The sequence below is a fragment of the Triturus cristatus genome, chromosome 7, assembly GCF_964204655.1.
Source record: "Triturus cristatus chromosome 7, aTriCri1.1, whole genome shotgun sequence".
Lineage (NCBI taxonomy): Eukaryota > Metazoa > Chordata > Amphibia > Caudata > Salamandridae > Triturus > Triturus cristatus.
In genome coordinates, this window is record NC_140590.1 from 1,845,052,154 (window position 1) to 1,845,066,077 (window position 13,924).

Genomic DNA, 13,924 nt, shown 5'->3' on the forward strand with positions numbered 1-13,924 from the left:
TCACAACGCTGCCTATAGGGAGGCCATTTTCTCCATGTAGGCTGCATGCAGCCTACATGGAGAAAAGGAAGAGTGCCCATGACTGGTTTGGTTGGTCCCAGAGGGCTGACCAAACAGTCAGCAGCCACAACAGTGGGCAAGCCACTCCTCCCCTGCCCTAGAGCAGGACCACCCACCCGCCCACCCCGAACCAAACCCTTCTGCTTTCTCGCAGTGCGACAAGCAGAAACATATAATTGTACTTATAATACCATTTTATGTTTCTGCTTCTTGCACTGCGAGAAAGCAATGGGGCGACGCTCCTCCGCCCACATGGAGGAGCCGCACTGCTATTGGATTGCATAGATGTGGAAAGTCTTGTGCGATCACTGAGGTCTCACCTGAGATTTTGCCAAGCAGCCTGCTGCTGTTAGTACAAAATGCTCGCTATGATGGCCCACCTTGTCCGTATGAGTCATTTTCCGACTACCTGCTTGAAAGAAAACTGTCATTGATAATAGCACCGCTGCCTTCTGCAGTGTGCATCGATAGAGAAGAAAAGCCATGTCCAAGTTCTTCCAATGAACTGCTGGAACAGTTTGCTGATTCACCAACTGAATATGCAGCAGAGGCGACCAACCACAATCAGCAGCACATATGCCATCTGGACCTTGTTGCGTAGCATGTGTGTTCCCAACATGGAAACCCTGATGTAACAATTTCTGATGATGAAGAACTTTAAAAGAACGAATTGCATAGGGTTGTAATGGCTTAAGATAAAATAACTATTTTTGATAAGCTGATGTCCATTTGTTGTCCTATTGTTGATAGATTTTTAGCTGTTTATATTTTTTGTAATTGGCTTAAATATATATCATGCCTAATGGGCCTGTACTGACAAAATGTATTGTTTATTAAATGTGATGCAAGGCTTTACAAGTAATTATGCATCTGCAATGCAATTGTAGCTTTGCATCTGTACCTTTATTTACTATACGCTTTTATATAATCACAGAGTGATTCAAATAATATGAATAATCTTATGCATCAAGATATATATATTTTGCATGTAATTAATGTTTTATAATCATTTTTATGATGAGTTTTATATCAATAATGGGTTTGTCAAATTGTTGTTTACATCATTTCAACTCAATTTTATGTAAAACATCATCACTGATGCAAAAAAGGGAGTGCATATTTAGAAAGCCTTTAGCATTAGCCCAATTCTACTTATTCCCCATAATGTTTGATGGTATTGATTTTCATGTTGTTGTTACATGAGAGCACATTCAGATCATTTAGTTTATACAACAGCATTTTATTGATAAGTTATCAGTGGCATATGAGACATGACTCGGACCAAAGATTTCCTAGAATATCTATATTACAGGGTTCTCTGGTATATATGCAAGTTATGACAGTGATATGCACACAGAGGTGACTCTGTTGGAGACAGAGAATACTGGTTCTTAATGGAACGATGGTAGTTCGGCCAATCGCAGGTGGTTGGGAGCATGGCCTGGCCGCATGCAAAGGTTTGTCGCAAAAATAACCTAACTCAATATAATGTTACGTTAAGAGCACATGAAAATTCACTGAAAAAATCTAGGAAAGGCACACGTTATTATAGAGGTATGGTGCTGCTCCTGCTTTCAGTACATGCTGCCTTTTTATTTCAAAATGGCTACTCTTTGTTAAGGTAGCCATTTCAAAATGGTTCCTGTCTCAAGTTTTACGTTTTTACATGTCATTGTTGAGTGTGACTCCATGGTATCAGTAATTCTTACATCTAGCATATATGCACCAATGGTTGTATTTGTGGAGATGGGTTTCTTAGAGCTGTTTCAATAGTATTACTAATGTCTACGTATCAACTTCACCTCAAAGATTATACAGATCTAATTTCATAATGATGAAAACAAGAATCTGAACAGATCGGGTGTTGGGTGCTAAAAAAGCAGAGTGTGTCCTTAATGTTCCTTATTGTAATGTACATTCATATAAATGTGATGTGCATCCAACTCCTTTCTTAAAAGTTAAGGTTTAGATTCAGACTCTTGTCCTTTACTGGTAGCATACTGTCCTCTTTCGCAGTTGTCAATAGATTCTCCTTGCCTCTATATGTGTTTAGAGTGCTGATTATCTCCGAGTTAGTAGTTCAGATACCCAATTATGAAGAGGACATCTCAGTTGTTTAAGTGTTTATAATACCAAAGGATGTCTTGCTTACTCCTTATTGCAACATGTATCGAGCTAAATGTGGCACTCTACCCAATTCATCCTAAAGAGTTAGTGTTTAGATTCTAACTCTTGTCCTCTACTGTTAGGATACAGTCATAGCTGCCACTTAGCTAAAACATCCCTCTGCATTTAAAGGAGTGTAGTATGCTGATTCTCTCTGGATTTGCGCTTCAGCCAGCCTAATCTGGTCTCAAGGCACTACATAAGAAAATATCTTAAATGTCTAAAGTTGTATCGTACTTCCATTTTGGATCCAAGACAGGTCTAATAACCAAGTGATATCTCCAAGTCTTGAGCGTTGGTTACACAAGCTGCAAATATCACTACACCAGTTTGAAATCACCATGAAAAATCTGTTACCTTACTTGTTACATCACACATCAAATAGATCGTTATTAGTGTCTGTTATTACACGCCAAAGATGACGACATGAACAAGGCAATTAATCACTGTCCATTCAATCATACATGAACTTGGTATTTTATGAAACACAACTTTGAACAAACTACAATCGGTTAGTTAGAGTCTCAAGTATATTTAGTGATGAAACAAACATTTAAACACACCACAATCTGTTTCTTAGAGAGCAAACACAATGTTCACACTCATGAAAACATTTTTCCCGCATTAACCATTACGTTGTGATTTGCTTGTGACTATAACTGATTGTGTCACTCAGGCTCTGTATATCATTAAGTGTGGTATTACACTATGTTGTTGCTGATTTGTCTGTCCCATAGGGGTGTAATTAAGAATCCTACCATATCAAGTACCAGTGTTTCTTAAAGATGTGACATACTTTGGGATTCTCATTTGTATGTTACAAAACTATTCGAACCTTCTCATCATATTTTTAGGTCCTACTTTATTTGTAATTGTGCCTTTGAAATTCAACAGATCTTCTTGTACCTTTTTATTAGCTTTGTTCATAGCATTGCTGTACATCGTTTGTACCCCATTTCCTCAAATCCTTTGCCTATCTCCACAGCTTCTTTGTTGTAATACTCAACTCTGATAGCAAGGAGTTTTAGCCCTTATAGTATGTTTAGAGTGTGAGTAAGTTCCATTTCATAGACTAATAGCAGTTGTATCTTTCTTATACAGAGGGATAGAAAGTTTCCTGTTACCAACAAACAGACTACAATCTAAAAATGGTAATGTTTTTCTGCATTGAACCTAAGGTCAATGGTAGCCCTTTTTCATAATGTATTTTATGAAACTGCTTCAAGGTGTTCTCTGATTTATTCAAAATAAAAAAAAGGTTTTTAATAAAGCGACATCACTGAATCTTGACATCAAATTTTGAACTGCTCATCCAGTCTGTCACAAACATACCCATTAAGAAGTTTGAATAGCATAGTACAAATCTTGAACCCACTACTGTTCCTTTATTTTGTCTGTATGGGGAATCTTGATAAAGAATAAAACATTCTCTAAAATAAATCCAGCAAATTCTGTTAGCACTTTATTACGGGACAAATATTTGCGACTCCTATTAATATATTGCCTTGAATCCTCAATCATTAGCTATATATTACACTAAAATACTATTACATACAATACTAATAACTTTAGGTTCTCATGGAATGTCACATATTTAATTAAAGAACTCATTAGTTTCTCTAATATAAGAAGGTAAAGTTGTGACCAACGGCTTTAGAAACAGGTCACATGTCATGTATACATATTCATTGATACACCCTATAGCAGATATGATTCTTATGAATCGTTGGAAGAAAATTAATTCAGATAGAGAAGGAGACATTTTTCACTGGTACTTAAATTTGGTCTCTGATAACATATCTACCTCATACCATTCTTTCAGTATGTATTGCTTTCAATTATTTCTCTCTGTTGATCTTCTCTTAACACTTTACATCATTCAGTTGAGTGCCTCATTATTGCCTCATTATTATAGTCAGTAAACCTAAAAGCCACCATTATCTCCCTTGGTATTTTCCTATAGTATTTTCTAAGCTTCTTTTTCTAACATCGTTAGGTTGTTCCACAGATTTACTCTGCCCATTTTCTTAATATCTTCCTAAGCTCATCATTGAAAAAGTCAATACTGTCTCTACAGAGTAAATATGGTAGAAAGGATGACTTTAACATACGTTCTGTGCCCATAATGACATGAATATATATATGTAAATCTAATGCTTATTGTGTAATAGGCAAATCATTCTCTTCAGTTAATGACAATACTATATGCAAATCAACATGATCTCTCACAGTTTTGTCTGTGTCATGGTGATATTTTCCTTTTGTTGGTGCCATTGAAATAATCTTGTATGTTTAAGTTTCTGTATACATTTTTAAACATCTGTTTTAAACTCAAAAAGATTTATGTGAGAGCCTTTACAAAATGCTCAAATTGTCACACCTGTGTTTTTTTGGTTGTCACCTTTCTGATTTCAACCTTCCTCCTATTCTCTTTCCTTCACTTGTTCTGTCTTTTATACACCTCAAGCTTATAACTGTGTTTCACAAACCTCATTTTTCTTGCTTTATCTAAAAAGTTACTTTATTTAAAGACAAACTCGAATTACTCAGCCCATCATTCTTTGTTTGCTTCATCAGATTGTTTCCTTACTGTTGCATCTTTCTTGCTTAGTTATGTTATTTTACTAAATCAAATATATTTGCCTAAGAATATGCCAAACTGATAACATTGAATGAATACGACTATGTACAAATGTAACCAATAGGGAGAATCAATTTATATGTGGTGTAATATACATAGGTTCATTAAGTGTTAATGATAAAGGTAATAATTACGGCAATATGATGAAGTTTGAACATGAAAACTCATGGGTGGAGATAGTGGTTATATTTGATAAAGAACATGTTATGAATCATAAATAATGTAATTCATACATTTTGCGCTATAGATTACATTTACCAGTCAGATGGGGGATAAGCTGAAAAAATGACAAGCTATGATATATTCCATATAGTGTATTATGGACAACCTTAATAATTGACTGAATAATGTGCACACTGAACCATTACAGCGGAATGTTTATAACACTGTCATGTATTACTGAGATTCATGGAGATTGTATTGTAGGATAACATAAAAATGAGGAGTTTAAAAATGTTTTTGATATTGAACATATATAATGCAGTGTGTACAGTACAATGTCATGTATCACTGAGCTACAGGGAGTGCCCATAACTGTAGTATTAAAGGGTTAGACATTGATGAAAACCTTTTTTGCTTTTTTGTTTTCTTACTTATTTTTTGTACGTATTAGGAAAGCGGATATGGGATAATATTAGGGACATGACTTTAAAAAAATATGACAAAAAGTTTATTCTTTACTTACCATAGTTTTTTAAATTTTCTATTTGTAGTGTGTTTGACAAGATGATATGTGAACCTGAGGAAGCAACTAACTCATGAAAACCTTGATGGCCTAGTCTGTTTATAAAAAAGAAAAGGATAAATGAAAACGTCTGTGGCCTGAACTTGATATATGTGCCTCTTGTATCTCTTTTAAGACTTATTTGTGAGTAGAACTGAAAATAACTTGAGAGGAAAATCATTAAACATCACCTTGAACGGGGAATCTCTGGCAGCCAACTGGAAATGTGACCATCTTGGTGCGGAATACATGTATCCCTAACCACAACCACTGTCACAGGAACATTGAATTGTCCTTGTATAGCAGGTGAGATGTGTCTGCAGCTGTACAACACTCTATCTCCACAGCTATCAGCAGGCACAACCATACCCTGAACTCCCATTCATGGTAAACTGGGGTACATTGACGACTGCAACACATATAGCCATATGTGTTACACTCTGTCAAACAGGGAAAAACAATGATGAAGGGGTTAAATTAGATGGTGGTCTCAAGGCATGGACATCCCTCATATTGAAATTAGTGTGAAGGGGTGGTGGGCCTAGGGGGTGCATTGAGTTTTATAACATGTCTCTGATATTACAGCAAATGTTCTCTTTTCTATTCAGGTAATGGGAGAAGTCTAAATGGATCTGGAAAATCAGACTCTCGCTCATAATAAAAGTCTTTCATTGCCATATTTCATAATTCTTGGGTTTCCAAATCTCCCTCAGCTACAATATATGTTCTTTTTAATTTTTCTACTGATCTATCTTTTTGCCCTCTCTGGAAACATGACAATTTCCACTGTGATATACATTGACTCTCGCCTGCACACCTGTATGTACTTTTTCCTTACAAACCTGTCTATACTGGATATCTGCTACACATCTGTGACTGCCCCCAAGTTGCTCAGCATTTTCTTATTTGATGATAAGCTAATTTCATTCAGTGGCTGCATGACACAGCTGTACTTTTTCATGTCCTTTGGAGCTACAGAGTACCTCATACTGACCATTATGGCCTATGACCGTTACATTGCAATCTGCAAACCTTTACAATACACAGTAAGGATGAGCAAGGAGCTGTGCATCTACCTGTCTATAAGTGCTTGGTCAATAGGTTTTCTGGTCGCTGCCCTCAACACCGCACTGATCTCCAACCTCCTCTTCTGTGGATCCAGGAAAATTGATCACCTTTATTGTGATGTGACACCTCTTTTAACCCTTTCATGCAGTGACATCAGCATTATTGAAATTGTGATATTCCTTGAAGGTGTATTTGTTTGTCTTAACTCCCTCCTATTCATTGTTATATCTTATGTTTACATAATCACTAGCATTTTACAAATACGTTCACAGACTGGGAGAAGCAAGGCATTCTCTACCTGTGGCTCCCATCTCACCTCTGTTACCCTATACTACGGCATGATTTTTTGCTTGTACATGAGACCAACTTCCTCCTCCTCTATAGATCAAGGCAAATTTCTTTCTGTGATTTATATTGGGATAATTCCAATGTTAAATCCAATTATTTACTCTCTGAGAAACAAAGACTTTAAAAGAGCAATGATAAAAGTTCAGAAGGAACTACTTTTTAAATAGGGCGTCTTTTATTTAGCAGGATGCACCGAGCAGACTTCGATGCAAATTACAGTTCACAAGTTACAGATGGTCTCCATTAGATCCACTTGCTCAAATATGTTTTGAGACTTGAAATCAAAATTAATCTCTATCTACTGAGACCTGTGATGTCGAAGAGCTTTTTTGTGATAACAAGTACAAAATATTTAACGGCCTGGCAGAGGTCTATGAAACTAAGTTACAGAAGAGCCAGATTTTAGTGCCTTAGGATAGAATATGCGACTTAAAGATCCAAATGTAGTCAAGGCGTTGCATTTTGAATTATGTGGCCAATAGATTTATACATTCCCATGTATATAAATCAAACACTGTCAAGGCATGATGATATGGTAGAACTAAGTACCATAGTTACGGGTATACTAGAAAAAGTTGAAAGAAGAAAAATGTTTTATATAGTGAAGACCTAGCCACAAGGGAAGTGGAGCGTATCACAAGTAAAAGAACAAAACAGAATTGACATTGATTAAAAAGCAAAATAGTCCTCCGACCTAGCTGATTTTGGGACCAAGTCAAGAGTGTGATCAGTTTTGAACCCCAGGTCATAGAAGAATGCAAGAACAGTACAATTTGGTTGTGTAAAAATGACAATTTAAGAATTCTAGCGAACTAATTATGATCTTGAGCTCTGTTTTATTAGTGCTTATATATAAGATATCTATTGTGCAAGTGAGGCCAGGCAATCTCAAAACAATCTTGCAACAAAAAAACTATTATAATTCAGTCTATGAATAGTGTAAATCTCAGAGCCAGATCATTAGTAAAGAGGGTATGGTGGCATGCAGAGTAACAAGGCTGGGCAATATCATCTCCTCATACTTATATTAATGTGATTTTTAAATAGTGATTAAAGATACTAGTGCAGTCCAGATCTCTTTTATTCTTAAAATGCTTAGGGTTTCCTCCAATAGTTTCAAGAGGGAGCTTTCATATTGGAGATATCAATTTCCGACCAGTGTAATTCGTCAAGTGTTTCTCCTAAGATGATCTAAGCTTAGAACAAATGCTAACAGAAGCCCCTTGTCTTACAATCACTTGCTTTATTACTCTAAATTCTATAATGATTGGTGCCTAGAATGCAAACATTGAGAGGTGGAACAGTTGTTTGTAGGCATTAGAAGTCATTGTGTCCAGCAGTTTGTCTTCTATACCGCAATTTGTTTTGTAACTACAGGTGATAGTGGTAGAGGTTTACTAATAATAATTAGCCAGATGAAAACTGTCCCACACCTGAACACTGGGTGAACAGTGGCCCCCTCTATGAATGTGCCACTTCCTCAGTTTGTAAAAGAAACTTAAAGAGCAAAATCAAATTGGTAGACCAGAACTCAGGATTCTTTTAAGCAGGGCTAGAAGGAGGCCATCTCTCCCTGGTGCTGTGTCATAACAGCTTTTGGAGAGTATTTGTTTCAGTTGACTCGCATTACAAACCAGCGAGATGGATGCTTGGGGCTTTGAGTACATTGTTTGTACTAGGAGAAGACATTTATGTTTTCCATCCTGCTTGTAGTTTCATCCTCTGAACTGAGTACTGCAAATGTAGAAAGTTGACCCATGTTGATTCTGATATATTAGCAACCAACCACCTTCTTTATATTTCTGTCACTATTTTCCAAAATGCTTTGATGCTCTTGACTTGATATGCGTGATAAAGTTTTGCCCAAAATTGATTGCAAAATTGTTTCTCTATGGCCCAGATCTCTTTATTGCAATGTTGCCTAACCTCTCTTAACTTAGTTTTTGATGCATGTCTCCTGGGGTTTTAGTCAGTACTCTTAATTCTCATTTTAGCAACCTTTTTACCAATTCTGATGCCTTTCGTGATCCAATCCGAATTCTTGCTCAATGGACCAAAACCAAGGGCTCTATTGGATCTTGTGTTGGAACAGATTGGAAAGAGAGTCTCCTTGAAGTGTTCTTGTTCTGATATTTAAATTTCCTTTGGTATACCAATCTTTTAATACAATTCCACATTGGGTATCAGTATCTTGCAAGCACGGATCGCTCCATGCCAGTTTCTTTTGATTCTCTGTGAAAGCTGGTACTTATAATCTGTTTGCTTCTGGTACCCGGGTCATTTTGGTACTTAGTTCAATAATCTGTGGAAAGTGATCACTTTCTGAGCAATAGTTAATTCAAAATTTGAAATCTATCTTGGAAGAGGTTGACTTACTGTTGTATAGTCGATTATAGTATTTTGTCTTTGAGGAGATATGAGTTCAGGCTGGTGGTTGGTCCCCAATGAATCTGCTGTTCAATACACTCTCAGCTTGGCCAGTAAACACAATCACAATACTTTTGTTCATTTTGTCATTTTGCTTTCAAGGAGGTATCACCTGATTTGGAATGTTCCATAAGAGATATTGTGTCAATTTTGATTTTCTACTTGAGGGCTAAAGAATAAGTTGAAGTAGATAGATGTCTCCTGATAACAAGATGAGGTGTCAGGGCTCACCTTCAGCTTCCCGCTGGTTGCTGTTGTCTTGCACAGGAACAGAAGCTGCTAGCTTCCCGACTCCCACTACTAATCACTCAGCCCCAAGAAATGTCTTTGGCTCTAACTGATCAGCAAGGGGGAAGGAGGAAATTGGATAAAATAACAAACGAGAGAAGAGACTGGTCCTGGACCTTCTGGTTTTCCTATCTGGAATTCTTCTTCAGCTATCACTCTGCTACTGAAGATTCCTGAGGTAACTAAGCACACAACATTATTATTATTATTCCTCCTCTACTCTATTCTATCTCTTTTCTTCTCTTCTCTAATGGTGTTTTCTACCTAACCCAGTATCCAGAACTCTGTGCCTCTCTTCTTGTTCAACTCTGCATTTTCTTTTTTCTGGTTAGTGATGTCACTATTATCTGTAAAACATATTTTCGTCTTTATTAAAACCTATTTATCTTGTAGTCTTAAATCTTTTAACTTTTTTCTCTTTTGACCTACCATAAATCTTTCTTCTCGTGGCTTCTCTTCTTCCTTTTCTTGCTTCTTGCTATACTAATAACTGTTGTCTTCTAGATGAGTCTTTTGTGCTTTAACCTCTCCAGTTGCTCCCTCTCCTATGGTTACTGCGATCTGTATTGCTCTGGTAAGTGTTTCTCCTTACTTCCCTAGTTGACTGTTCATATTGTCTTTAATATCTTTACCCTCGTAACCTCTTCAGTATCAACTACAATATACTCTTTTTCTTTTCAGGACTCGGTATGCAGATCTCTGCTGTCTCTGGTAAGTCTTTACTTATTGCGTCACCAAACACTACTTATCATTTTAATGTGACCTTAAATAACTGTCAGTAAATCACTTAGCTTTCTATTGTCTTCTCTTCAGGTGCTGTAGAAGTCGTATCTTGTCTCCTGGAGCGACGAGGTAAACTCCGAACTCCCTCAGTAAATTACCTCTACGGACTCTGCGGCTTCTCCTGTTCTCTTCGGTAAGTATTGACACAACTCCCTTGTGTCACTCTGGAAAACTTCTTGACAAGGTATTCTCTTCAGAACTGGGAACTCTCTCGAACACGTCTTCTCTGAGGAAAAGTCTTGGTGAACTGCGCACTTCCTCAGGCGCGCGCACGTCACATCGTCTCCCTCTAGATCTGTTAACAACTAGACCGCCGACCCCAGCGTCTGCGCGGCCATCTTGGAAATACGGGCATGCCACAAACTCGACCATTGAAATCCATTCAAGACTGAAGCGCCCATAGAACTTAATTCCTTGTGCTTCGTTTTGGAACTCACATTAGGAGTTCTGACATGAGGTCATGTTTATGTTCTTGTTTATTTTACATGAATAACAGTACCCCCCACCAATGATGGTCCTTCCACTCTGGGCTTGGTTGGATTGCGCTGGTAAAAAAGTTTTATTAGCCTAGGAGCATGAACATCTGAATCTGATTCCCAAGACCGCTCCTCTGGACCGTAGCCTTTCCAATCTACCAAATAGTACAGTTTACCTCTGACTAATTTTGAGTCCAGAATTTCCTTCACCTCAAACTCTACTCCTGTATCTAGCTGAATTGGTTTTGGAATTGGTTCTTTTCTTAAATCAGAAACTGCCTTCTTCAAAAGGGAAACATGAAATACTGGGTGAATCTTGAATTGGGAGGGTAAGGTCAATTTATAGGTCACTGGACCGATCTGCTCAGCAATTGGGTAAGGGCTGATAAATCGTGGCTGGAATTTTCGGTTCCCTTTTAGCCTTACATTTTTTGTATTCAACCATACTTTATCTCCTATTCCTAGTGGAGGGGGTTTATTTCTTTTCTTATCTGCGTATTTCTTATACTTTTCCTTAGCCTGTACTAGATTCTTTGATGCTTCTTCATGCACTGACTTTAAGTGAGCTACCAAATCCTTGGCTGCTGGGACTGTGAGCTCCACATCTTGTACTGCGGAATTTGGATGTCTACCATAGTTTAAGTAGAACGGGGAATATCCAGTGGACACATTCTTCGCGTTATTATGAGCAAATTCTGCTGTCCACAAGTAGTCCGGCCATTCTCCCTCTTGTTTCAGCAAGAACAATCGTAAATATTGCTCCAATTCCTGGTTCACCCTTTCCGTTTGTCCATTCGTCTCCGGATGGAAACTGGTGGAAAAACGAGTTTCTACTCCTAACCCTTTCATAAAAGCCTTCCAGAAATGTGAAACAAATTGGGTTCCCCGGTCTGATATTACGATCTTGGGGATTCCATGTAATCTGACAATCTGTGTACTAAAGTGTCTTGCTAATTGTTTTGCTGTAGGGATTCCCTTTAAGGCCAAGAAGTGTGTCATTTTTGTGTATGCATCTACTATTACTAGTATGGTATTTGTCCCTTGACAGGATGGTAAGTCTGTAATTAAGTCTAGGGTGATTGTATGCCAAGGATGAGGAGGTATGGGAAGGGGTTGCAACAGCCCTTGTGGAGCGTGCCGTTCTGATTTTCCCTGAGCGCATATCTCACAACTCTTTACATATTGTTCAATGTCTTTACTCATCTGTGGCCACCAATATTTCCTTTTAATTAGATCGGCTGTCTTGAATTCTCCCTTGTGGCCAGCCAACAGATGATCATGGCATTCCTGCAGGGCTTGCTTCTGCAATGCTGTAGTCGGCAAATACAATGCACCTTCCTTAAATGGTAATTCATCGTGAACTTCTCTTCCAGGTTCTAGTTGCGCCCATCTCTGCATCTCTTCTGGGGTTAGAGCCTGGATTACCCTTTCCTTAAAGTTCAATATCTCAGTGGCGCCTATAATCTTGGTATCTGGTATGATCACTTGAGCGCTTAGTGGACATTTTTCTTCTCCGGTTCCCAACCTAGACAAAGCATCCGCCTTTCCATTCTGTGCCCCCGGCCGATAGGTTATTACAAAATCGTAATCGGCAAAGTACAGAGACCAACGGAGTTGACGAGGTGTCAAGGTTCTGGCTGATTTCAGGAATTTTAAGTTCCGATGGTCCGTGTAGACTGTTACCACGTGGTGGGCCCCCATTAGATAATGTCTCCACTCCTTGAAGGCATCTTTTATCACCAGCAACTCTTTTTCCGTAATCGTATAATTGATTTCTGCTGGTGTCAACTTCCTGGACCGATAAGCCACCGGGTGTAACTGGCCCGTCTCCTTATTCCTTTGAGATAGAACTCCACCAATCGCAAGGTCCGAAGCATCTGTCTCGACATAAAAGGGCTCCATCGGATCGGCATGAAGGAGGATAGGCGCAGTGGTGAACTCTATCTTCAAATCTTTAAAGGCTTGCTCTGCTTCCTTCGACCATTCGAATCGTGTTCCCTTCTTCAGTAGTCGCGTCAAAGGTAGTATTCGTCGAGAAAATTCTCCAATAAATCTCCGATAGAAATTTGCGAACCCAATAAACGCTTGGACTTCTTTCACACAAGTGGGCGACCTCCATTCTTGGACGGCCTGAATCTTTCGTTTGTCCATATGAATGCCTGCTGGCGAGATTACAAAGCCCAAGAACTCTACTTGTGGAACTCCAAAAGCACATTTCTCCAACTTGACAAATAGTTTGTTCTCTCGCAGTTTCTGCAAAACTCCTCGAACCTGTGTTTGATGCTCCTGCGTATTCGTTGAGTAGATTAGTATATCGTCAATATACACATTTACGCATTGATCAATGAATTCACTGAGCACATCATTTATGTAGTGTTGGAACGCTGCAGGCGCATTACACAACCCATAGGGCATCACCTGGTATTCAAATAGCCCCAAGCGTGTTCTGAAGGCCGTCTTCCACTCGTCTCTCTCTCTAACTCGAATAAGGTGATAAGCTCCCCTTAAATCCAACTTCGTGAACATCTGTGCTCCTTTGATCTGGTCCAACAAGACGGAGATAAGGGGAAGAGGATACCTGTTCTTCTTTGTTATCCGATTTATGGCTCTATAATCAATGCACGTTCTCAACTCGCCCTGCTCCTTCTTAGGCACAAAAAATAGTGGCGAGGACACCGGCGATTGGGATGGACGTATAATTCCATTGGCCAGATACTTGTCGATATACTCCTTTAGGTGATGATTCTCTTGTTCCGTCAAGGCGTACACTCGACTGCAAGGCAAATTTGCCCCTGGCTCCAAGTCTATTTTGCAGTCGTAAACACGATGAGGCGGCAGTTGCTCGGCTTCCTGTTCGTTGAAAACGTCCTCGAAATCTTGATATTCTTGTGGAATTGTTTGCGTATTTATTACGCACACAGAAACTTCCGCTGAACATAAGGC

The 13,924-nt window shown here is 38.6% G+C and overlaps 1 protein-coding gene across 1 annotated transcript; it reads left to right on the forward strand.

Moving 5' to 3' along the window:
* Positions 1–6,217: 6,217 nt before the first annotated feature.
* On the forward strand, positions 6,218–7,174 carry LOC146813408 (olfactory receptor 5AR1-like). Its single transcript, XM_085615423.1, has one exon. The coding sequence runs from the start codon at positions 6,218–6,220 to the stop codon at positions 7,172–7,174; it is 957 nt and encodes a 318-aa protein (XP_085471549.1).
* The last annotated feature ends 6,750 nt before the right edge of the window (positions 7,175–13,924 follow it).